The 26,523-nt window shown below is 40.7% G+C and overlaps 3 protein-coding genes across 7 annotated transcripts in view; 2 read left to right on the top strand and 1 right to left on the bottom strand.

Annotated features, from left to right (window-relative positions):
- Positions 1-93: 93 nt before the first annotated feature.
- On the top strand, positions 94-17,166 carry ap3s1 (adaptor related protein complex 3 subunit sigma 1). 4 transcript variants are annotated; one of them, XM_030359147.1, is made up of 7 exons: positions 94-532; positions 10,522-10,613; positions 11,509-11,620; positions 11,763-11,834; positions 12,697-12,804; positions 14,251-14,320; positions 16,444-17,166. In XM_030359147.1, coding segments are annotated over exons 2-7 (546 nt in total). In that variant the 5' UTR covers positions 94-532; positions 10,522-10,611; the 3' UTR covers positions 16,626-17,166. The 4 variants fall into 4 exon arrangements, with proteins under 4 accessions (XP_030215007.1, XP_030215005.1, XP_030215008.1 ...); XM_030359145.1 differs by lacking the exon at positions 94-532 and adding an exon at positions 9,071-9,358; XM_030359148.1 differs by lacking the exon at positions 94-532 and adding an exon at positions 9,071-9,358 and having other exon boundaries at positions 14,279-14,320; positions 16,444-16,667.
- cdo1 (cysteine dioxygenase, type I) lies at positions 2,494-7,535 on the bottom strand. Its single transcript, XM_030359149.1, has 5 exons — positions 7,238-7,535; positions 5,666-5,743; positions 4,862-5,019; positions 4,344-4,513; positions 2,494-3,520 (listed from the first exon to the last, which is right to left on the bottom strand). Exons 1-5 carry the CDS (start codon positions 7,405-7,407, stop codon positions 3,491-3,493), a joined length of 606 nt encoding a protein of 201 aa, XP_030215009.1. The 5' UTR covers positions 7,408-7,535; the 3' UTR covers positions 2,494-3,490.
- Positions 17,167-17,809: 643 nt separating the features above from the next.
- commd10 (COMM domain containing 10) overlaps positions 17,810-26,523 on the top strand; it is a 51,038-nt gene continuing 42,324 nt past the window's right edge. Inside the window, exons 1-6 of one of the 2 annotated variants that reach the window (XM_030359868.1) lie at positions 17,810-17,959; positions 18,320-18,410; positions 18,616-18,726; positions 19,240-19,395; positions 21,996-22,106; positions 22,446-22,812. In XM_030359868.1, the coding sequence (XP_030215728.1) occupies positions 17,931-17,959; positions 18,320-18,410; positions 18,616-18,726; positions 19,240-19,395; positions 21,996-22,106; positions 22,446-22,484 (537 nt within the window). In that variant the 5' untranslated portion in view covers positions 17,810-17,930 and the 3' untranslated portion in view covers positions 22,485-22,812. Of the gene's footprint in view, positions 17,960-18,319; positions 18,411-18,615; positions 18,727-19,239; positions 19,396-21,995; positions 22,107-22,445; positions 22,813-26,523 lie in introns of those variants that run through there. The other variant, XM_030359867.1, reaches the window with a different exon arrangement.

The raw sequence follows: 26,523 nt of genomic DNA on the forward strand, positions 1-26,523 counted from the left end.
TTATGATTTTACCATTTCAAAGGTTGTGGCAAATGTTAGCTCACAGGAAAAGAATGAGTAACTCCTCAGTGGAAGGCCACAAGGTGCTTTCAGTAATGGGGGGGGGGGGGGGGGGGATCTCAAACTTTGTTTCCTTAGCTGGTGTAACCCTGAGTACCCAGGGTTCACCCTGTTTAACCCTGGGGGTTGGATAGGACTCTCAGGGTTACACAAACTAAGGGGAAAAAACGTGTGTGTTTGTTTTAGTTAGCGGGACAGTCCTTGGACAAGTTGTGCTGTTGGAGAATGCACGTAATTTCCACCCTTCCCTAGTGAGGAATAAACTGAAACATAGAATTATGGTGAAAAAAGGGTGGTGCCAGGAGATTTTGAAATGGTGTCAAACCATGCTATAATTGCGTGTGTCCTTTTGGCCCTTTTCGTATTTCTTCACACAATGTCTGCATGTCAATATGCTCAATACCCAGTTTAGTTGACTTGTTAGTTCTGGAACTAGCTGTTAGGCCTATTGAACACAAGTCTTATCTACAAGGTGAGTAATGTTTATAAGGCATCTTATCAGTCTAAATTACTTCCATAGAGGGTCCATCCCTAGTACAATTTAAAACGTTTGAAGTACAGTAAAACGCAGACCATTATGTTGTTAGATAACTGTTATTGTTTTGATTTGTTATCAAACCCTGCACACAACATATGTGTGTCAGACAGCACACACTGCATATGAGCATAATTTTTTAAGTGATATAAGTTATAGTTATACCTTCGCTTTGGTGTAACATTGAGTCTGGAATATCATTGAATGTTCATTATTTATAATTTTGGACTTAACATTAATTTCGTCTTGTCACAAACAGAACAAATAAATGGTTATGAATAGATGTATGGTTGTGGTTATCTGCCTTGAAGATATGTTGGAGTGTCTGAGAATTGTACCTTTGTGGCACGCAAGTCCTCAAGGTTCGATGGACCTGTTGAGAAAAAAAATTATGGCATTCGTCGAAAAGTTAAAATATGTTCAGAAAAATGCCATATTTTGCAATAGTCAACATTAATTATCACTTAAATACTTTGATTATAATAATCATCTCAGACTCTGAATTCCTGTTCTTACTTTATTGCTTTATTGCTTTCTGTTATTGGTCAGTTATTGGCGTATTTATAATTATACTATCAAAAGATTAGGCATCAGGAAATACCACTTGTATGTTCATTTAAAGGCAGACAGTCACATGCATATCCACTGATAAAATAGTGCAGTAAAAGATTTGAGTCTGATGGATTGACGCAAGTATCAGTTTGCTAACCCTAAATATTAACATGGTGTTTACTTGGAGAAGCTCTGTGCCAGTTCTTATCATTAGATGATGAAGCAACTAAATTCTCAGGTCAACTTTAGGTCAATATGATTATGCAACAATGGCAGTTAGCCATTCTATCACTGATCACCACCTGTTTAATTAAACGTATACTTCAAATATATTATATAGATACCAAATTAATCCTATCTAAAGGGTGGAATAAACTGCAATTTGTGCATTTCAAATGGCATGACAAATATTAAATTAAATCCTTTCATTTAAATATTGTTGAGTGTAATTTTCACTTTTACAAGTGAAACACACAGTTGTATTATTCATGTTTAATAAACTTAATTGTATTCATATAACGCAAACAATTCAATAGATTTAATATTCATTCTGGTCTTTGGATGTGAGCTTGTGGATACAATATGTATCAAAGATTAATTCTTGTCTTTGGATGTGAGCATGTGGATATAGTATTAAAGACTGAATCTGGTCTATGGATGCGAGTGTGTGGATACAACATGTATCAAAGATTAAATCTTGTCTTTGGATGTGCGTGTGGATATAATACGTATTAACGATTCATTCTGGTCTATGGATGTGAGCGTGTGGATATAATATGTATTAAAGATTAATTCGGGTCTTTGGATGTAAGTCTGGGATATAATATGTATTAAAGATTAATTCTGGTCTTTGGATGCAAGTGTGTATATAATATGTATTAAAGATGAATTCTAGTATTTGGATGCGAGTGTGTATAGATTAATTCTGGTCTTTGGATGGGAGTGTGTGCATCGGGCAGTCTTACATTCCGAGTTACATCTTTGCAGAACTCAAAGTTTGAATTTCTCTCGTTCAGTGAAATCAAGTTGATATTCACACAAAATCCATTGAATATAAGACTTTCGATGCACACACAGACAGCCATTATCTCATTATCTCTTATTGCAGTAACATATATAACATGATGAAATAATATGGTATGATCTGTTAATTCATATAATTATTTATAGAAAATTCTTTATTAGGAATAGCCCCTTGATTTGATATTATGTATCTTGATTCTAATTTTCAAGGGAGTCCTCCATGACAATAATAGCAACTATTTGTATGAGGAACCTGACAACTGCTTGAAGGTTTTGGGCTTATTTCATTTGAAAAATAGTAATTAAGAAAACAGCAAGCCATATTTTGTGATAGATAAAAGAGTTTAATTGCTAACAGTACTTTTATATAATTCATTTCATCTTAAGAGTCATGCATGTAACTGACATATGCTATAAAACAATACAATGCAAAGCAAAGAAAATATGTTTATAAATACAACTACAATTTAAGAGTCCAAAATCCTGAGAAAAGGGTAGTTCTAAAACACATTTGCTGAACATTATCGTACAAAACTTTCCTTCACCCATTGAGCCTCTTCATAGTTTCTCTTCATCTTGATCTCATTTAAGAGAGCTCTCTATATTAGCCTTGGATATACTGCAAATAAATTACAAGTATTTTTAAAACATAGTATCTATCGAGCTTTAGCTTCAGCCAAATGTAAAGACACCTAAAAATGCTTTTATTCAGACCGTAAAACAAGATCAATGTACATGCAATCACAACTTTGGAAAAAGTGTTAGGGGGTGGGGGGGGGGAGTTTGAGTGGTTCACCGATATATACATCAAAAAAGGTGCTACATCGGCCTATGACACACTGGAGACTGCAGGATGTTTTCCAATTCAAGAAGTGGTCATTAAATACTAGATATACTTCAGTTATTTTTTACCTCCTCAATGCTAAAAGTGCCACTCTTCAGCTAGGGACCATAGCAGTACAACATTGTGGACACACACGACATGGACGCACAGGAATGTTGTTATTGAAAAGCGGCCACCTCAGGCCTAGCAAACAAAGGGCAGATTCAATCCATGGCCGAGCCTATTCATGTGTTTTGTCCTGTGCTCATCAGTATTTGCCAAGCTCGCGCTGGGCAGGGGCTACACCATTATAATTACTAGCCTGTCCTTTTGAAGTGGCACCACCACCAATTTCTAATGGGTCACCTCAGTCATAGAAGGTCCATATTTCACATCCTCTTCTGGCTAGAATTTTGAACATCTTCTGAAAACTGTGAATTGAACTGTTTCAAATGGAGCGGTGTTCATCTCCTCCGACATATCTGATCTGTGAAGTGTTAGTTGTTCTCTTGTGAAATTGTAGTTTCCTGGAAGAAATTGGAGAAAATCCAACATTAGTCAAATCAAACTAACACTCAATTTATAGACCCAATGAAATCCTGTAATATTAGAACTGATAGCTGTTGATAGCGAAGAGGGAGGCGTTCATTGTGTGGTTAGGCAATCGAATTTGGTTGGTGTTCCCCTGTTATCTTATCTGTCAACGTACAAGCTGTGTTGTAATGCGATGTATTAGCTAATGATCCGGGTGGTCAAGGTATACTTGCTAGATGTCAGATAAGCTCACTTGTTGGCAAGGTGGCCAAGCAAGAAGAAGAAGACAATGTATCTGATGTAAGTTATCTTCATACAAGCAAATACATGTTTTGTACATGATATGTTTGTTGTGTATTTTGGACTTAAGCTTTTACCATATATAGTGTAGAGCATATTCCACTGCATTTAGGCATTACGATTTGTGCAAACAGAAAACATGTGCAATAATTTGCATGTGATATAACCCTTTGTGGTATTTAACATCTGGCTTTAAGGGCAAACAGACTTTCTGTATAAGAAATTCGAACCAATAAAACTCCTACATTCGTCGGGGTTGCAACTGAAATGCTTGTTAAGCAGCAGTTAATTTGAGTGGAAAAACTAGAAAAAACGCAACCAGCTTACTTTAGCACATTCTAGCATTAGCACATTTGGGCCATTCATTTCCCTCTTTTTCAAACAAACAATTTCATCCAATTTCACAGCTGCTAAAAAATCTAGCACTTCGTTTGGCTCTACAGCAGAGGTGCGAGATGAGGCCTCTGTTCTTTTTACACATTCCAAGTGAACTAGTATAATACAACGTTTCCTTACAAATGGGGTCTTTTCCCCAAACTTGCTGCAGAAGGTCATCTTGACTGTGTTCTTGTGGCCCGTTCTCTGGTCAAAGGTCTGGCAGAACTGGAACGGCGGACTGTACAGGTGCAGGCTGGCAGCACACTCCGTATGGCTGCCGTTTTCCACGCGGTGCAAGCCAAGGGAGTCTACATGAACACACATACACGCACGCACGCACACACACACACACACACACACACACACACACACACACACACACACACACACACACACACACACACACACACACACACACACACACACACACACACACACATACCATTTACATTAGGACATGGTAGGCCATGGGAATGAAAAGCATTTATCTGTTAAGATGCAGGATGGAGGGTGAGCCTGGGTTTCCTCACAAATCCCCCAGAGTCAACAGAACCTCGGGACTGACACCTCAAACCCCGACATACATTGTGTAAGGTCAAATGAAACAGTGCAGTGATTCATTGATAGATTGGGGATAAACGGATTTGATTGCTCACCATTGATATAGGCAACCTGGTTCTCTTGCAGGACTCTCTGTGATTTCTGGACCATGTCTCCTTTGGTTTTAGCACTGGGCCAGTCAAACAGAGTCTCTTTCAGCTGGCCCTGCAGCAGCTTCATGAAACAGTGGGAGTCTGTGTGGTCATGGATACTGCTGCAAAAGGGGCAAAAGACACAGACGCGCAATTCAGTGGGAGAATCTGTGTTCAACAAGTTCAGATGTATTTATTTACTCTTAAGGAGCCAAAAATAAATAAACGTGGACGTGTCGATTCAAACCTAACTAAAGCAAAAGCCAATAAGTCATATTTTCAAGTGAGTCGGGCCACCTCTCCTGGCAAGTAGACATGCCAGACAAACATTCCTCTTCCTGAAGGACTGGACTATTTTTGGGCAATTACCTAATGCTATCAAGATAGGTTTCATTCGTGAACTTTTGAGTGCCCAGCCCATGATTTATTTTGTGGTTTGTTCATGGCACATTCTATTCTACAGTCAACACAAAGAATTCTTCAATACATTGCTTAACATAAAAGGGTTGATACCCACTTAAACCAAGGTTATGCAATTTGGAGGAACCAGCCAGAGTATTCTAGATTTGTAAAGTACCACATTAGTAAAAAAAACATTCATTTGTAAAACATTCCACCCCTGCCTTATATTTTTGGATGAGTTTATAACCTGCGTATGCCACAGGTACAGGATTTCTTTCCTTTTCTGTTAGAGCATTTGATAAATTGATGGCTGTCTGGATAAACATACCGTACATATCTGTAGATATATTTGAATCACAATTTTACCTGCCATGTCCTTCCCCCCAGCAGAGAATCATCAGATTAAATTTCCCGTTCCCTTCATCCACCAGGTGCCTTGTGTACCTTCAAAACACAATTATGTCCATCAATGAACAACAGCATGCACTTTTTGAATGTAAAAGGAAATAAACAAGAGAATAAATTAAACAGTTGCTGTGAATAGTTCAATTCTATTTGATTCAATTATATTACAGTGTGGCCATCTTCAAAGTAATATATGGTGAAGATCTGTTGAGTCTGGACACATCAAGTCCTGTTGATTACTTTAAGATGTAGGTTGATTTCACTGAGTTATTGTTTCTGAATCATTACGCCATATTATTGTAACAATAAAGCTATAGCCTATATTATCCAGTTGATTAGCAAGTTCAATGAGTGGAGGTTTGAGGCTATTATGCAGTCCTCTTACAGTCGAATACCTTCTACCAACCTTCCACACATGCACTGTACTCCAGACATTATCCGGATACACTTATAAATAAATATCCCGTAACCCCAGTTTAAATTTAGGTTGATGGCTTCACGGATTTTCAAAAGTAAGGTTAAGTAACTTCATGTTAGCAGGGTCGATTTATTTACGGGAATAGTGGTGACTAACTGACTATACTAGCGCACTGCCTTACCTAAATAGAACGGACCAAGCTGATTTGTCCCCGTACTGGGGCCAAATCAATCGTATCTCGTTTATTACAAGTAGGCCTCCTACGCAATCTATTCGAGACAAGTGTAGTATTGATGTAAAGGGCTGGATGAGTATGTTATTCTCTGCGCTTGCTGTGGAAGTGGGGAAGTTGTTTCAATTTAAAATGCGTCGTGCAAGTTGGTGGCCGAATATTTTGGTGGGCAGCTGATGTCCCCTGCTAGAAATAGGCCTACGTCATGAGGCACAGGGACAGCTCGCCTCGCAGCCAAAACTAACGGGTGTGTGTCCCTTTCTAATTGCTGATTGGATGGCCCACAAACCCACCCCCCACTTGCCTCCAAATAAACAAAACAGTCGTGCAATCGAAGAGCAGTTGAAAACAGGACCAGGGTGTCCAAAATACGAAATTATACATATTTTGGGGGAACCTTATTGAATAGTTGTTTTCAATAACAATTCGGCATGTTTTTAACAATGCTCCCGGTTAAAGGCAAGCATTTGTTATTTAATTCAAAAAGCGTAATTACTATCATTATAACGATATACTGTCCATATTGCGTGTCATGTGCTATACATGCTGGTAAACATGACATGGAAAAAGAGAACAAAAGAATCCCATGTAACCTCATGGGGATCATACGCATGTGCTGAAATGAATGAGCAACCATTGCCTTTCGGGGTGTTTAGTTTTAATAAATTCGCACGGTTATGGATATGACACAATGAATTATGAAAATAGCTAATTATGATGTCAAACATTGGACCTAATCTGAAAAGAAATCTAAACAAATCCATAAGCTAATTTAAAATCATTCCCACATAAAATACTATTTATAAGCATATACAGGCTACGACTATAAACGTGTACCTTAGGCTACACGAATAGAGAAAATGCATTGTCTTGATGTGTTTACCTATACTGGTCGAATTTGGCATACTTCATCCATTCCTGCGGCTTGGTCTGATATGATTCCATCACACTCTGCACCTCTTCCACATTAATAGTGTCACTTTCAAAGATTTTATGCAGGATCTTAATCAGGTCCTCAAGAGATTCTGCCTTCGTCACCTCGGTCCGCTCCATGATTGCTCCTTTGTGTAATGTTTTCCTCTACGTGTCCACCCAAAGCTAAGATGTTCTTCTAACTAAGTGTCCAGCTCTACTATACTTTATATACCGCTCCTCCAATTTAGGGGGTGAAGTTGTGGTGGAACGTACCATTATAGAAAAGGGTGAACACCCAAAAAAAAAATGTTTTTCTGTTTACTTTATTGTAAGACTGAGGGAATAACAATGTATGTAAAATGTTATTATGCTTTATATGGTTTGTATATTCATTTTATATATTTTGTTAATGTGATGTGTTGTCGATGCATCTGAACATTGCACACATCAAAACTTGGACTAATCCTATGCCCCTTTCTACCACGTTGTCACTAACACAATCTCGTCTTTTCTTTGGAATTCCTCCAACAATAGTCCTTAGACTTTCCTCCGGTTGAAGCTATTTTCATACAGAGCTTATTGAAGAGTCTGGCGCAGGCAGAGCATATATAATTCACATAAACTGCCAAGTAAAAAACACAAACAACATAATTATATGCTGTGCGTGTCGGTGATCGTGTGTGTGTGTGTGTGTGTGTGTGTGTGTGTGTGTGTGTGTGTGTGTGTGTGTGTGTGTGTGTGTGTGTGTGTGTGCGTGCTTGCGTGCGTGCGTGCGTGCGTGCGTGTGTGCGTGTGTGTGTGTGTGTGTGTGTGTGTGTGTGTGTGTGTGTGTGTGTGTGTGTGTGTGTGTGTTCGTGTGCGTGCGCGCGTGTGTATTTGCCTTAGACCAAATGTGCATATTGTAGACAGGGATTGAACCAAGAAAATCATATTTTTTGAATGCAAAGTAAATAAGTAACTGATCTTAATATTTGGACCTGGCTCTATGCCCTATAGCCATGTTATTTTAGAAAATATTTTTTGATTTTAAGTTAGTTCATTTGCCAGTAGGACAATTTAGTGCATTTGTATGGCAATATAAAACTGAATGGACATTTAGGGGAAGGAGGACTATGCAATAGGCCTATAGAAAAATCTATCAAATCTAGCGCAATGACGAACGGGATTTTAACAAAATATCCATTCAGACCAAGAACATGTCAATACATGCAGTGTTTGGTGATCTTTAATATGTGTTTGATATATAACAGACTAAATCGTTTCCTAAAATCACCGGCATAACAACCATGGTAAAAGCTTTTGGTAAACCGGATGGATTACCATGAGGAAAACCGAAGGGAACGTTTGGAGGATGAACGGCACCTCCTAGTGACCATGCGAGGAACTCAGGCGATTGGCCAGAATACAGCAGAGCGCCACATCGTCAACTGTGCACTCGTGCGCCATCTTATGGCAAATAGGCCTATAGTCTGAAACATTGTGCCCACTATTATTCTTGGATGGTAGAATATTCATATGGACCAAACAGTAGACCTTATTTACCTATATTTTAAATAAAACCATAGCCTCCTTGTTTCTGAAATTCATATTTCAGAAAACGGACCAGTTGTAGAAAACCGCTTAATTCATGTATTGTATTATTCCTAAAAATTAGTTGACTTATGTTTAACTATTCATTACAAGGCGACAACCCGAAAATACACACATAATGTCCCATTGTGTCCCATTGTCCCCCACATGGTTTACTACAACTAACGGAGTTTAGTTGTAGTTTCCTTCCAACCAGTAAGGACTCAACGTCCCATAGTTCAACGGGGCAAGCCCCCTTGACGTGGAGTAGTTCCGTAAAAAGAGGATGGAGGAGTAGCGTGTTGTTGTATGCTATCCTAGTAATTATTATATCCAAAAGGGATTTAGCATCCACTCCCGGGCGAGGATTGGGTTCACGGGGGTTGACGGACAACAGTCTTTCATAGACTGACCCCTTTCTGTTCCCCCGTCTCACTCCACCACCAGCGTCATGATTAAAGCCATTCTAATATTCAACAACCATGGGAAACCAAGGCTTTCTAAATTCTACGAGCATTATGTAAGTACGAATCTCAAGCGTCTTTATTTATGTTACCCAATATCCTGCTTTATCTATTGTGTTCAAGCTTGTAGATGCAATGACCCTAAATATAATTTGTATTATTAGGCTAACGTTACACTTTCTGTAAATAGCTTAATATTGTTTGTTTCATTCAGTGCATTTAACATGTATTAAGAAAATAGCATTTGATGTCATATATTTACTTATATATCTTGTCATGGTTTGAAACATGATCGTAGCGTTTTTGCAAAAATGTCATCGATCCTGGTGTATAAGATGACTGAACTAACGTTACAGTCTTTTAGACGGTGAATAATTGAACATCTGGCTAGATAGACTATCAGATTCCTCCCGGTCTTACTCTTCTGAACAATGTACTCGACCTTTTTGCTTCACAGCCTCCTAACAAATGGTAAACTGAACTGTCATTGTCAGAGCATTGGGGCAAAATGTAGTGAATATAGCTGGTGTTGACGTCACATGATGTAATTACGCCCTTGTGATTTACTCGTGCTCGGAGGCGTTCCTCACCAAGAATTTAGCATTCTACCCACTTGCATAGTTTAGAAAAGTAATACAAAAAAAAGTTACATATTAGCATATTTTCATCTAAAGTCTCAATGGTTCTGTAAATCATCAGGTCTACAAACCTGCCCATGTAGCCTACATCAATATGGACGAGGGGAATTTCTCTCTTACCTTTGATATAGGGTTAGATAAAGAATTACAGATGCACACAGCTGAATAACTTTTTTGGTCTTGCTTTATTCAATTGGAAGTGGAACCCAATTTTAATCTATTAAAATTCATGCTGGGTTGACATAATAACTTTTAAGTTGGTAAGATACGTTTCAATTGTGAGCTCATGGTCAGAAACCGTAAAAGTCCCCTCTCTAGATTGATAAATGTGGCCTTTCATTAGATCAATAAATCCTGTGGTGTGAGAGAGCTTCCTGTCCGGGACGCTTGGAGACTTTACTGAGGAACCCCAACTTTAACAGGGACAGGGTCTTTAGTGCACAGTTGTATATAGGATGGAGATGAGAGAAACTGACACAGCTCATCCACCCACTTCCACGGCCCAGTTCATCATTGACCAAGGCACTGTAATTAGATGAATATCGTGTTCCGCGCTTTTAATTTCCTAAACCATTCCACAGAGCGAGGACACGGAGCAGCAGATCATTAGGGAAACCTTCCATCTGGTGTCCAAACGAGACGAGAACGTCTGTAACTTCCTGGAAGGAGGCATGTGAGTAGAGACGCTCTATTTTTGTCTTTTGTACCTCAAAGAGCACATTATAAGCAGGCTCACATGCAATACTGTGTACAAGCGCTTTGGGTTGTGGTCTTGTATGCAGAAAATCCTCATGGTAGACGAGAGATCATACCGTGTGTCAATATCGGGTCAAAGAGATTTTCCAAATGACTGAATGTCAATGAACATGAACAAAAGCAAATAAATACCATTAACGAGCAAGGATAACTTGCGGGTTCCTACACAAAAGAGCCTCAACTTTCGCTAGCCGACTCTTGCTAATGTTGCCTCGCCTTTAGCCAACATTAGCATCAACCACACAGGGGTAAAAAACAAAAAAAGGCCACTCAAACATCTTTGTTTAGTCCCACCAAGTGTGTGGTGTGTGTGTGTGTGTGTGTGTGTGTGTGTGTGTGTGTGTGTGTGTGTGTGTGTGTGTGTGTGTGTGTGTGTGTGTGTGTGTGTGTGTGTGTGTGGGGGGGGGGGGGGTATTGGTGTGTGTGTGTGTGTGTGTGTGTGTGTGTGTGTGTGTGTCTGTCTGTGTGTCTAAGAAAGTGCACTCTGTGAGGGGAGAACGTGATAAGACTAAGGTCAATCATTGTATTTGCGCCATGAATACACAAAGACATACTACTACTTTAGAATCTTCAATATACTCCACTCTTATTTGTCCCAGTTACTTCATTATATTCTGTTGGCTGCTATTAGTCTGATGACATTGTATGCTTGTAACTTGGATCAGTACTGCAAGTACCTTGTCTCACATCTATATTGTTTAGGAGTATATATTTATGAGAAGAATAATTGCTGTTTAATATATGTTGATTACAAAAAGTTGTAAAGTGTATTTGCTTTGTTTACTTTTCTGAACCCATTCTTTGTGAATCAGGTTGATTGGCGGGTCTGAAAACAAACTTATCTACAGACACTACGCCACACTTTACTTTGTGTTTTGTGTTGACTCCTCGGAGAGTGAACTTGGAATTTTAGACCTAATCCAGGTAAATAAAGTAAATGATATTATGAATCATCATTATTTGCTGTGGAACACCCTTAAATTGTATGCATATTGTCGTGTAGGTTTAATTTTTTTTGCAGTCATTGATGGTAACTCTTTGGTGACTGGTGTACATTTTTCTACAGGTGTTTGTGGAAACTCTGGACAAATGCTTTGAGAACGTCTGTGAGCTGGATTTAATTTTCCATGTAGACAAGGTAGGGAAAAGCAGTCTCAGCTATTCATATTTTCCTTGAATATTGTTGTCCAATAATATTACATCGAAGTTGCTTCCTACACTTATGACATCAGAAATAATGGTAAATGGCTCAACAGAATGGCAAATACATAAGTAGAATGTTACACTCATTGTAACACATAGGTAACAACAATTGCTATGGTCTTTATGCTCTGATAATGACATCATTCGTTTTCTTATTAAATAAGGATCATGTATCATCCATAATCTGCTCAGTATAAAGTTAAAAACATAAACTACACCAGGGAGCCGGCCATTGTAATCTAATATTAGGAACAACCTATCACATGCCTTGCCTTGCATACAGAATTGAGGGTCCTAGAAAGTTTTAAACATTTTGAATGTTTACAACTCCGTATCCTGCACTATAAGGGGGTACACAGATTACACGTCAAATTTATTTGTAAAGCTCTTTATCTCAGTTTTAGTCTCAATAGGCCTCACATGTCGTTATTTGATGACATCCCCTAAACCTTAATAAGGGCATGGCAGAAAGTAATAAACCTTTAAACAAGCAGAAAGCAAGCAAATGTGGAAGGCTGAAAGCCGAGTGGGCTGGAGCAAAAGAGTTCACAAGCAAGAATATTTATGGCAGCAAAAAACAACAAAAAGAGATGGCTCCAGAATAGGTGATACAGGAAAGAAACGGCCAATACCAGCTTGGGCTGTGCTTTTTAAATGGATTTGTTGTATTAGATTAGGCTCTAAATCAGATTGAACTTCATCAACCCTGGGGGGATTTTGTAACCATATTATAGTACACAGTGAGAATAAAGCAGTACGCTGTATACATATTTCGGCGTCTTCCCCGCCTATGGTAGGTCCACAACATTCTGGCAGAGATGGTGATGGGTGGCATGGTTCTGGAGACCAACATGAACGAGATCATCATGCAGGTGGACGCCCAGAACAAGATGGAGAAATCGGAGGTAAGCAACCTTTTTCTGCCTCCCACAACCCCCCCCCACCACACACCCTGTTCCCCCTCCCCTTTACCTCCTCTTTGCCTTCATGGTATATTGCAGGCATGTGTGTATGCTGCATCCTGCATGCTACTCCTGCCCTCGTGGATGCTCCCGACTTACTCTTTGTCTGTTTGCGCTCTCTCCTGCCCCCTCGCTGTCACACCCGGCTCCAAACGATACCAGACTCAGGGCGCAGGGCGCCTCCGTCTCACTGTAACACAAACATGGTTCCATTGGTTGGTCATTACTACCGCTGCAGTTGCCCATTCGCCCAGTGCATCTTTTTTGCTACTGCTATTGGTCATCAAATCTCTCAGTCATTCACTATATTTAATATCATGTCCATGCCACTTTGGCAAGCAGTGTAACAATTGAGGAATAACACTGTGTTGTCGTGGTTTTTGTTATAGGCTGTAGCCAAAAGTAGAATATTGAATCTATTGTATATACATTTACTCACTACGGTCACGATATCATTTTGATTCAGACCATACTAGTCAAACTAGGACATTGTTCTGTTACAACACATCTGATCATACAAGAGGCTCATAAGCCTAAACTTTTACCTGAATTTGTGGCAGTAGCTTCCTTCACTCCACCACACACTGTGACTGCTGGTCTATTAAAAGGTGCTATTCTCTGTGTTGCAATAAGAATTAGCACTAGCATCTAATAATGCCTAAGGCATAACCATACTAATACTTTTTCATTAAACATTAGCATGCATTTCAAGTTGAACACGTACTGTATTTCAGGTTAGATACAATTTTCCACAAAGAAGTGAGGAATAATCAGGCCACTGACTGAGCCTAACATGATTTAATAATGGTTTGTTTCTGGCAAGTGCATTGACAAAGCACTTACTCAATTATACAAATTGGTTGAACTGGTGCCATCTTGAGACTAAACTTCCTATAGATTTGTGCTGTTTCTCAATTAACAAGTAACGCTTTCCTAATCATCTGAAATTGATCATCTGTTTTGGATCAAACTGAGTTTCCTTTTTTGGCAGATGTGTAAAATGAGTTTGCTCCTGTTGAAACAGACCAGAACTATTCTGTCTCTTCCCTTGGATCTACGTAGGCCTGTGTGTGGAAAAACAACAAAAAACAGTGATGGTGATTCAAAGTGACGCTGTCCATTAAGATGACAGTAACCCAGGAACGAAGATCTGTCCTTGCTGTTTGGCACAGACAGATTGATTGCACTTACTTATTTGAACCTATGATCTTAAACATATTTGGTCAGAGATATAGTTAAAAAACAACAACAACTTTTAATCACCACCTTTTTTTATTTACTACCGATGCGGCCTATCATAGGTCCTGTCACTGTTTCTGTGGAAATAAACTGTGATGACCTCGATCTGCTTCTAACATTCCTCATTCCTCTTTTCCCTGACCTATCCAGTTCTTTCCATTCTTTTCTCTCTTTGCAGACGTTTATCTTTCAGTCTACCAGGCAGGACAGGTAGACACAGGTACTGAGAAATTTACAACTGAGTACTTCGACTTCAACTAAAATTTAACCCCCTTCCTACCCCCTTACACAAATCCTTCCATATGGCTTTCCACATATCCAAATTAATGCCGCTAACATAGACATCTTTAATGGCAGACCCAGAAATGTTTTGGTGTTTTTCTTAATACATGTGTTGTAACTTTAGTGAGGTGTTGTTTGTTGAAACACAGATTCAGGAACTACAATGATATCCAGTCGCCCAGCACTACCACTGAAAGTGGTGAATTATCTCTGTATCAATAGCCAAGCCTTTGGCATTTCAGATTTCTACCTGTACGTACAGGTTCAAACATGTTTTATGCATAGGTTATGCTATACACCTGATTTGTTTGGCCTCCTTGCTTTCAGGTACCCCTTCTTCTACGGCCTGACCATTTATTAGAAAAAGATATAGATGGAATCTCCAAGAATCATATTCTAGCGTATATTCCTTAACCTATAAATACTCCAGTCAACCCAGGGGTTAAGGTTGCATGATATTGATGTCACTGTTTGGGACCACATAAACAGCAAATTAGAGTACAGTGTGTATAGTATACTCTAGTGCAGTACAGTGTAGCACAGTACAGTACAGTGTGTGTCATGGTTGCATCGTGGGACCCTTGCTCTGCATAGCGAGCCAAAGAGCTGCACAAGTGTTTCACTAGAATCTGGTATCATGGTGTGACATGACTATTCACACAGCCTTGGATACCCTCTCCATCCAGTGACCTGGCCAGTTACGGGGTAACGTAACCAAAGGTATCTAAGCAACCTAACACGTGGGAAATATCCACCAGGACGACAAGTTCTGGCTCAGCATTCCACCAAATCTACTAAATCACCAAGTTGCACTACTCTCTCTGTCTCTTGCATTACTCCTGCAGGCAGCAGATATAGCACACAGACATGAATAGATCAGCATGCATAAAGACATGAAGGGTTTGTGTTTTTCCGAGTAGGTCACCTGGTTGAAAGACCATTTTCTAAGGATAAAGTGACATTTGTGGGTCTGCTGACTAAAGATTAGACTAGTCTGGGATCTCTAACTGCAGTGATTCTCAAATGTTCTGAACACATTTTGCCAAAATATAAAAAAAACTGTTTAAACAGTTGTTTGTAAAAATACCATTAGCTGTATTTGCTGTACTCTGGAAAAAAATGCTTTGAGATTCACTGTCTTGGAGAGTTGAAAATAGATCCCTTAGTCTTGTCCCTTGTTAGGCTTACAATGTTCTCATGCCAAGTTAACACCATGCACTAAAGTGTTCCTTAATTATATTTTTTATAACAATATCCTAACCTGTTTTACATTTTAGAAATGGCGTCCGAGACGCCAACTAAAGCAGCCATAAAAAGCAATTCCACTGTATCTATCTATATATATATATATATTCCTTTTTTAAGTTCCCTTTGAAGTAAACCATTTAACCTCACTATGACATTACATCGCATTTGTGAAGCACATTAACCTGTAAAATAACCTCCATAACATCCATTATTATGTTCACACTTGTTAAACACATCTCTATGCATATCTATCTAAAAGCCTCATTTTCATTTCTTCATATCCAATTTCATTTATTCCCTGTACTGCTTTACCAAAATTCTCTTTGCATTTTGTACCCTCACCGGTCTTCTACAGCCTGAGGGGCCACAAGTTGCGAGCAATGCTGCCCATGCTTATTGATACATGTCAAATACAGCTGAGTGATCCAAACCCAAACGAATGACCTACTTATCTTCTCTCACAGTCGACTTCATAGTGGTTTTCCGGTTCGTGATGTAAACCATCCAAGAACCGTATAGTGCATGTGCATATGAGGCTACGTACGACATCTGAATGTACATTTTGCACATGTCTGTTTGTTTTTTGTTTTTTTTACTTGTCAGTGCTTTTTTGCATTTTGTCTGTTGTTTATCGTTGTTAGTATTATATGTTGAGTATTGCATCATATGTGTGTCTGTGTGTGTGTGTGTGTGTGTGTGTGAGCGTGTTTGGATTGTCATGTGTTAACAGTGTTGTGGAGTCGTGCACATCATGTCTGATTCCGAGGTGTTTCTTAGTGATCCTGCCTGTCTCTTTTCTCCGTGTGAATCTAGGCCGGCATCGCAGGGGCGCCCGCACGCGCCGTATCCGCCGTAAAGAACATGAATCTCCCCGAAATGCCCAGAAACATCAACATTGGAGACATCAGCATAAAAGTGCCAAACTTACCCTCCTTCAAATAGCGGCAGCAAGATGGCTACCCCGGCCCGCAGACGTCCACCAGTGTTTACTGTGATGCAATTTGTTTACCAAAACCTCACGTCACAAAGTTTTTATTCAACATATACGAGTATTGAAGGTACTGCGTGAAGCAAAAGATTTCCTCTATCATGTTTTTCCTTTTTAGTTTTTTTGGTTTGTCCTGTTTTAAAATGAATGTCCTCTATGTGGCTTGTTGGTTTGAGAGAGAAGATGGAAGTATTTATTGAACTGTAGTACATTCCTCTGCCCCCACCCCTCACAGGCACTCTTTAACGATCAGCTGATTTGGACCTGGAGATCTATTGAAATGTTTATTTTTGTTTGGTTACTTGTATGTCTCTGCCTGTATGAAGATCAAGGTTTTTAGTGGGAAGTGTTTTCTGGAGTATAGGGACCATCTGGTTGGTTTGGTTGTGCCAGAACATAGCAATCATTCCATTCATCGTTCACGGTGTGGAACCGAATTCAATGGCAAAGTGAAACAGTATTGTTGAAATGGTTTGTAAAATCAAAACAAACTGTGAAAGAATATTCTTATATTAAAATAATGCTGTATGATGGTCATTATTACTGTATATGCTGATATGTCTTTTCATTGTCTTATCAGTTTGCAAAATAATGAAAGTATTTCTTTAGATTTTATTCTATGCATGGCGTTTTTTTCTTTACTTTTGCAAGTAAATAAAGTATTCAATCTTTTTTGGGTCTTTGTGTCGGTTAATTTGAAGGAAAAAAATATGAATTTGCCTCAATTGGTGTTCAATTCTTATAAAACCAAACCTCATTGAAGGATATATAAAGATATTTCTTGCAAGTATTTGGCTCCGGAGAATACCGAAATCGATGATGTCATCATGAGATTGATATATTTATGCCCAGAAATGACAACCCACCATTTAGTACCCTGTTGAATAATGAATGGCATGCATTTAATAGCCGGAAATAACTTAAATCACTTTTTTCCTGGCAATTTCGAATACAATAAAGTAAAATCGTAAGATTAGGATCTGTCAATGCTGTAGTTACGTTACCATGCGCATTTACTGCGCAAACAGCGACCCCAACGTATCATAACGGCGATCACAAATGTTCCTTTTGAGTATCTCTATGAATATTCCTAACTAAGAGTTTATCATTAAGATTTAAAAAAAATTCTGAGAGACTACGATTTAGTTGTTTCTAATTCTGAACGAATAGTACATGAGAGCGCATTTCTGCGCAGTTTTGACACTCACGTGCGTTACTTGTGACAACAGGAAGAGAGAAGTGACATTTACATTGTGGCAACAAAAATTATCTACTTTTGTCGATGGTGCTTTATTAATAACAATTAAACATCATGGCGTCTATTTTCAAAGAAACGCAAAGGTATGTTATTGTTTACGCTCAAATAGGCTACTATTGATAAGTGAGCTAACAGTTACTGTATGCAGTGCAATATTACAGGGGAGCCTTGTATACATCAGTCAGAATTCCTCAAGATAGGTATTTTGTGTGCTTCATTAACACGTTATATTCTTCATGGTGTATACGTTTTTTGAGAACTAGAAAGGGCTAGATTTGAGGAACTACCGTACGTGAATGGTCTTGATTGAGGAATATTCTGGACTCTGTTATTGCCATTCAAAGTCTGATATTCCAATACATCTCGTCCCTCAGAGTTATTTGGAATTTCTTTATGGAATATGCATATCGAACGAGGGTAACGTTGCTGTTTCTTCCATCCAGCATCAAAGAGGCAGTGGCTTTCATCAATGCTATTGACGTGAACAAATTCTCAAGACTGATCTCTAGGATCATACAGAAACTTCACCTGAAGGTAAGCCTGCTGCTGCACTGTATTCATTCAAATATCAGATATTTAACTGTTAAGCACAGGTGCTATGGAAAAATAATGTATTAACACAATTGTTTCTGGATATATATTTATGCGATAGTGTTTGTTTATTTTTACTCTAACATTGACATCTGTACATCTCTCATAACAATTCTAACGGCTGCTTTCCTTTTGTTATTGAACGTAGGGAGAGCGGATACTTAGTGAAGACGAGGAGCTGAAGCTTCAAGCAGCGCTATCATTGGAAAAACCTGCTCTCACGCTAGTTCTCGAAACAGTCTCATTTATCCTGGAACAAGTATGATATGGAGCATTGTCGCTTTCTGCTTATGGTTTTGTCATGTATTTGTCAACTAATACCAGGGTTTACCATTGTGTGAAAAGTCCTATTGGTTCTGTATAAGGCTTGTGCTAGGTCCAAGCAGGAATGTTGCCACCTACTGCTCCCATAGAGGTGGGTTGAAAGCATGGGAAACAATATCGCCAAATTACTGCTGTGTAAATGCAGATAAAAATGATTGTAGCAGATCACAATATTGTACAGAAGAGAAGCCGACATCATGTCACGTCATAAAAACATACAGTATGGTACTTTAAGATGTGTGTGCACATACTAATTCTGGACCTTAAAATAAATATCAATATTGTCGTCCGATCTATATATGGCCATATATAAATCAACATACAAGATATAGGTGATAATTGTAATTACATGAATGAATAGCGTTTATTACTTTAAGGATACATTGATAATCAGGTGAGGTCATCCTTTTCATATGCTCTCTACTGTCCTGTGGTGTTTCCTTCTCAGGCGGTGTATCATAATGTGAAGCCGGCATCACTACAGCAGCAGCTGGAGGCGGTCCACGTGAGCCCGGAGAAGGCGGAGGTGTTCACCCAGACATGGGCCACCGCTGGCCCGGAGCTGGTGGATAAGCTCAGGCAGACCGTCTTCGCCCCAAAGAAGGTGATTCGATGGAGTAATAGTTGCCAGGTTGAGCTGGGTTGAGCTGGATTGAGCTGCGGTTGGTCACGTTACAACAGCGAAAAATGTGGTTCGGAATTAAGGATTAAGATTTGCCACCTTTTCAGATTTTTCATCTATCTGCATCATTTGTGGATTCAATGTTTACTGATGGCATTCAGTGAAGCACATATGAGCTTTTTCTGCTTTTATCTGTGTGTCATTCAAATGTATGCTCTCATTATTTATTTTGAAACTAGAGCCTGTAGCTAGGGGACATTATCACCGATCTGGCACTAAGCATGAATTATGCAGCTATGAGTCAAGCCCAACACTCACAGTGTTGTATTTAACTGTGCCCCCTCTCCCATGTGGTAATAGTTCAAACAAACATTGTCCACTTATTATACCGCATGTTCTCTCCCTGAATATTCTGCCTCATAAAAAGGGCACTTTGTTGACAAAAACAGCATAATGAGACAACAAAAATAACAACCCTCCATTTGCATTCGGTGATATGTCGTTGCTCTTGTCGTCGTACATCTTCGGAGAATTTTCTTCCCAGGGACTTGTGCGTAGTCTCTCCTGTCGTCCCTGACTACAGCTGCTGCGGCTCTTTGTTCTAACAGCAGGACAGCGAGGGGGTCACCGGTCTACCTGGGCTTTGGCTGCGGAGAGTAGATGCAGAATACAGCCATAACGTGTCTTCTTCAATACTTGTGTATTGAAGAACATCAGAGGGACAATAGGACGCTGCTTGGTTGCTTGTTTTTTATGTCACAATTTCTCGAAACTGGGTCTCAGGTCCCTGAGAGCAGGGAGCTATCTGTTGTCTTCGTTTTAAATAGGGCAAATAGTTGCCCTTGTGCTTAATTATATAGCGTTTTTGCCTTTCCTTTGAACTTGCTCTTACATAACGGACATTTCTTGTGATCCTTTTCGGTCTTCGCAATCCATTTGATTAAGTCTTGCTTTTCCCTTTCCCCAAAGCTCTGAAATGGCCGCAGTGTACCATGTATTCAGACCTATTCCATACTTTATTGAATTGAAAGTGCAATTAAAATGCACTTTCACACTGTCTGTGTTGAGGCAAACATGTGCAATTGTTTTTTAGCACAGCAGATTCCACAGAGGAAACACGCAACTCCTACACAGAATTCTCTTAAAATGCTGAGTCTGGGTTCTAGAGTCTATCATTCACACATGGTTTACTATTATTGCTCCACTCTGCATCGTAAAACACTTAGCCACCTCTCTTCTCCACTGCTCATGTATCACACTGCAACAACTGGCTGATGAGCTATATCTCAGTGCATCAGCCAGGTAGCCAGTCACAGACAATTCATGTGTGTGTGTGTGTGTGTGTGTGTGTGTGTGTGTGTGTGTGTGTGTGTGTGTGTGTGTGTGTGTGTGTGTGTGTGTGTGTGTGTGTGTGTGTGTGTGTGTGTGTGTGGGAGGGAGGGAGGGAGGGAGGGAGGGGGGGGGGGTGTTGGGAGAAGGAAGGAAGGACAGAGGACACACTACCAGGCTTTTGGACAGCGCAAGCATCCAATGAAATTTCAACCTCTAAGAAACCAACTACCCATGCATTTTTTGCGATGCGCAAATTTGAATGTTTGTAAATTCCAATTACAAACTCATCCTCGCTGGGTGACATTTAATATGCAAGCCTTTTAAAGTTGATTGAGAGTCATGGAAATCCGTACCGCTCAGGAAGAAAACACTGATAGAGATTGAAAACATTGTTAGATGTGTAAATCTCGGCAAACCGTTTGAGACACATTGTCAATTTGACTAAGAACACATTGTTCTCTCTAAACAGGTGTCATTTACTTCGTTGCACAAAATGTCATGATGGCTGAAGTGGATTTCCTCTGGGTTTTGTTTGTGGTACAGATGATGTATGATTTCAGTGAATTTGGAAATTTATATCTAGCTAACCTGGACATATACACAGCCATTACAAGGCAGCCACGGGCTGGGCCAGCACTCACCTTCCCAGCTACTGCGAGAGGCTGCTGCAGCTCATTATCTAATTGGCCGGCTGGCAGACGATGTCAAGGTGGAACTTGCTCTCCCCTCTGAAGGAGAACTGACTTGCGGCCCACACAGAGAGCACACTCGCTAGAGGGGGGAAGAGGTGGTCTACCGCTGAGATCACAGTACTGGCTTGAGTCGGTTGGATGTCTTAATACTCACGGGAGCAGGCTGAACCAACAAACAGGCCCACACTTTGCTTAACTTGACAAGACTGAATCTGTGGATACCATCGACTCATTGCCTGCTCTTCTACTTCCCCTTGTTACAGTCTTGTGTGTCCGTGTGTGCGTTTGATTGGTTACGTGTGTGAATGTATGTGCTGTATTTGTATGAGGAATATTTTATGCTGACTTTCTTCATCCTACCTTGCCAGCCCTTAAAAGTATATTAATATAAAAAAAGAAAAAAAAAGAAAGGCAGTTTGTGAGTTTCTATTTCAGAATGATGTGCTAGTGTTGTCTTTTTAGGCACTTTCTTAGTCTCAATATTTTGACCGCAGAAGAGGGTCACCTTCTCTAATGGAAAGAAACAACTGTGTGTGTGTGTCTGTGTGTGTGTTGCAGCTGGAACACGTTGGCTGGCAGTTGAACCTGCAGATGGCTCAGTCCAGCCAAGCCAAACTGAAGGACCCCAGTGCTGTGCTGCAGCTGGGCCTCCGCGCCGAGGACTCAGAGGTACACACACACACACACACACACACACACACACACACACACACACACACACACACGCTCATACATAGACACTGCACACAAATACCCATTCATACTTTGCACCTGCCTCCTTTTAAACACAGGCAGAAACACATCTGCAAAAACTTAGGCCATTGTCATTCACCATAGATTTGTATACCGACTATTGCAAAGTCATAGTCACGATGACATCACCTTGAGGAGACCCCTTCGTCCATGAATGCATGGATATATCCTCCCATGCATCTATCATCTATCCATCCATCAGTTCATCCATCTACCCATCCATCCATCCATCTTCCCCTCCCCTCACCCACCCAGCCATCCATCCGTTTACCATCTGTCCCTGCCTGGTGCTGAGGATGCTAATCCCCGCTGGTGTGTCTTGAGAGTGGCCATGCGTCAGGCTCGGGAGCATGCAGAGATCCCTGGAAGCTTGTTATCCCGGGTCTCCTGGGCCTCTTCCCTCCGTCTAGAGCCTTCCACATTATCCGATAATGACTTTTTCTCCATTAGTCATACATTTGCTTTTCTGTCAGACCCGCGGCATTGTAGTTGTTGTTGGTATTCTTTAATTATTTTAATGAGTGAATCACAAAGACCTTCATGTACTCACAATATTGTGCTGTTGTTTTATAATTTGATTATGGTGTGGGAAATATAGCATATATATTATACCGCATAAAATATGCCTTTATGCTGCTCCTGCCAGTGTCACTATATTTTTCCATATTAATTAAACAATTAAAATAAAATATATATATATTTTTTTACAAATTTACACCATTTAATTTTGGATGCTACTGTTACTTTGCTATGGCAGCAAAGCAGTATTCTAGCGACAGTTCTGTTTCCCCGGGTATCGCTGCCTTCCTATTGGCTAATGGGGGCGTCATTGCACACCAATAGTCTGGTCCTTGTGGGCCTGCTGGCTTTATTTAACTGCACCAGCCACAGGATTTGGATTAACCAGAAAAAAAAAGTATTTTTTGAAAGCTAGGTTCTCTTTTAAATCAGCTGCTCTCTTGACATACATATTGAGCAACATAAAAGGGCATGAATTACGTTCACGGTTTCTATTATTTGAGTTTAAAGACAGAGACACTATAAGCATAGAAGAAATCGATATATGCAATGCATTTTTTCTGTGTTTCTTTCCTCTCTGTAATACCTTTCAAACACTTTCAAAACTTAAGGGCCATGCCTTTGTTCCAAATGCCTGGTTTGTTTTCAAAGGTTGAGCCAGTATTTAGTGTAATCAACTACATTTTTGAATACATCAAATCACAAAGTGTCGTATATGTATTAGTGCATCCCTTGTGAATGCATCTCAGACAGTAGTAGAAGGGCTGATCGTTTTCTGCTTCCTGTGTGGTTAAACAAGAGTGACAGCAAGGCCTGTGAGATTATTATAAAATGCGTGCCTGTATTTCACCATGTTCTCCCCATGCATGTCATTTATTTTAATCTACTAACAAAATATCCCGTGGTGGGTGGAGACAGTCAGGGGGACTAGTTAATTTTACAAAAAGGAGCAGTTTTAATACGAGTATCATCGATTTAACAAAAATCACAATCACTTGCAATTCCTCTGGTGAACATTAGGGGGCACTGTTGCCTCGCCAAACGTTCACCAGAGGAGCGACGCGGAATGAAAATGATATATTCCGCGGTGTGTGAACATTGTTGTTCAAAGACCTTCCGTGCGCAGGGTTTTCTTTTTAAATTTCATCTGAGATCCTTCATTAGTTTCTTATAAGTTTGCTTCCTGCAAAAAATCTCCAGCAAATACACTACAGTGTAATCCAGCAATGTCAAAACATTGTGAAGATGAAGAGGCAACCAAAATGCAAATATAGTTGAGAATCAGCTGCAAGTGTCAAGATAATTAGAATAAAAAGTCATAACATCTCCAATGCTAACCAATTTTGTTGACAAAGAAAAGTGAACTACTGGGAGAGTGGGAGTGTTAGGACAGAGGAGAGGAAGATGAGGGTATAGGACACAAGCAGAGGAGAGGGGAAAAGAGAGCAAGGGAGTGGGATGGACAATTATGGACAATCCAATAATGCTACAAAGACTAAAAACACGAAGGGAACTGAAAGAAAATCATCAAACGACAAAGGGAAGTGAAGCCTGAGTGGGCCACCCTCTGTATGGTATACATGGAGGGTAACCAGAGTGGAGCGTGGGAGACACAGTACCATCGAGGCTGCCTCCTTAACCCTCTCCAGAAGGAGCACATCCCCCTGGCCCACCGACACCCAGCCTCCGGACCCAAAGCATCCCCCCGGCATCCACTAGTTAGCATTATGCTACGTTACTTGCCCCTGTTTAATGGCTAACAATCGTCTATTCTTTGGTTACACTTTTTTCATTTTATAAACAGCTAACGAGTTCTTGTTCACAAAACCACTGGCGGGCACATCAGGGTGTGGGCGAGCCCGTCACGGCTAGACGGTGCTTTGCTTTGCGGTTCCGACGCGTTCCGACTCTGAATTTCCAGTCTCTTGGTCACTGGTGGTGTTCACTGCAGCACATGAAATATGTTCGCCATGCGCCTGCACGTCGGGGCCATAAACACCCACCGGTTCCTCCCCCTCCCGACCCAACTCTTGCAGATTGTGGTTGTGCTAGTAGTAATGGTGGTGGTGGCGGTGGTGGCGGTGGTTGCAGTGTGACCTATATTTTATCATCTGCATAGGGAATCACATGCCGTCTGAGTGACGGTACTCCCCAATGTTTAATGCATGGCCCTGGTATGGAACCTGTCAGCTGGTATAGGCCATACTCTTGTCAGTCCGCCCCGCCTCACATGAGCACTGCTGCATGCAATGGGAGACCCCACCCCCTCATCCCAATCCCAACTACCCTGCACCACCTCTCTGCAGAAGGCAACCAGGAACCCCTCAACCCACCTACACACCCTGTTGGACATGGAGTGCATGGTGGGGGACAGGGAGAGGAGGAGAGGAGGAGGAGGAGGAGGAGGGAGGAAGAAGAGATTTTGCGGCCATAGGGAAATGGAAACGAAGGAAAAATGAAATGTTCTTGGGAAATGAAGAATGTATTGGCGGTGCAGGGTTTGACCCCAAGGGTGTAGGAAGCATCCTTAAGTTAAGGGGTTAGCCTATGAGGGGTGCTTAGGGGCTTTCTGTTTACAGAAGAAAGTAATTGTACAATGTCCTTTTCATGGATCACACGACCAAGACAGTATGGCCAAATGACCATTACATGGTCACGGTCATCTGGAAACACGTTTTGAAAATGACAACATCTCCAGTGTAATACATAGCACGACCATGGGTGACAAATAAAGCAGAAGCCCAGAAGACCCTCCGCTCTGTAGGATCGTTTCGACACGGTCACTATAAAAATGCGGTGCAAGTGGTGCTCGGAGCGACCATTAGTAGTCGTACAACCAGCATTGGCTGCCCATGGAGTTAATGGTGCACCTCACCTCTTGTGTATTGTCGTCATAGTGGGTAGTGGTGGGCATCAGGGCAGCATGCCATTGTTAACGGCTACGTCCGTTCACAATGTCCTGAGGCTTCAGTGATTGCACCAAGGCCCTCCCGATGCAATTCCAAGCAATCCGCTTGTTAAAGAAAGTGTTCTGGAATATCAATTTATTTGAAATGGTAAACTGTGAGTGTCTGAAGATTCTGCCGCTATTTGCGCAGGTGCCACTGCATTTAACTTTCAGTAAAAGGGCACTCTCTCTCGTTTTGTGCATGGAGCTTTCTGTCGATGTTCAGTAGTGTGCGTGCGTGTGTGTGTGTGCGTGTGTTTGTGTGAAATGAAGCTCATGTAGCCCTCGATCTAAAGCGAACACTCTTAGGATGCTTGAGTGCACTAAATCCTCCTTCCGTGAGGCTGTTTTCTAATGAGATATGATCTGTATTATGCAACCGTGTTCTTTATTTATTCAGGAGCACCAGCCCGGCGACAACATGGCTCCTTGTGAAAACCAAAACCAAAAAAGAAAAATCTGTGCAGGGATGTCTCGTTTTCGGTGTCACGCGCTGCGTTACCGTGATTGCATTGCCTTGGCAGCACCCGTGTCGGTGTGCGCAGAGCCTCAGGATCGCCGTAGCCCCTCTGTATTCCTGCACAGGGAGCCAGAGCTCAAGAGGCCATCTGGAGCCTCTGATAGCTCTAGTTTGTTCTCTCTCTCTTTCTGTCCCTCTCCTGTTCCTGCGTCGCTTTCCCTGGCTTTATTTTTCTCTGTCCTTTTTACCCTTTTGAGACAATTTCCGCTCGCTCCCAATTTCTCCTGATTATTCCTCCCCGTTGCTGCGTGCCACTACTTTGTTAAACACCGGGTTCAGGAAGACACTCAGGTGTCACCTTGATGAGTCAATCTCTCCTCTATCTCTCCCGCTCTCTCTTTCCCACA

Source organism: Gadus morhua, chromosome 6 (genome assembly GCF_902167405.1).
Source record: "Gadus morhua chromosome 6, gadMor3.0, whole genome shotgun sequence".
Lineage (NCBI taxonomy): Eukaryota > Metazoa > Chordata > Actinopteri > Gadiformes > Gadidae > Gadus > Gadus morhua.

Coding starts and splice junctions, on each gene's coding strand:
- cdo1 (XM_030359149.1), bottom strand. CDS start 7,407: ATGGAGCGGACCGAGGTGACGAAGGCAGAATCTCTTGAGGACCTGATT. Junction 5,744..7,237: donor GCCAAATTCGACCAGTATAG/GTAAACACATCA, acceptor TGTGTTTTGAAG/GTACACAAGGCACCTGGTGG. Junction 4,514..4,861: donor CCAGGTTGCCTATATCAATG/GTGAGCAATCAA, acceptor GTGTTCATGTAG/ACTCCCTTGGCTTGCACCGC.
- ap3s1 (XM_030359145.1), top strand. CDS start 9,290: ATGATTAAAGCCATTCTAATATTCAACAACCATGGGAAACCAAGGCTT. Junction 10,614..11,508: donor AACTTCCTGGAAGGAGGCAT/GTGAGTAGAGAC, acceptor TTTGTGAATCAG/GTTGATTGGCGGGTCTGAAA. Junction 11,835..12,696: donor TAATTTTCCATGTAGACAAG/GTAGGGAAAAGC, acceptor CGCCTATGGTAG/GTCCACAACATTCTGGCAGA.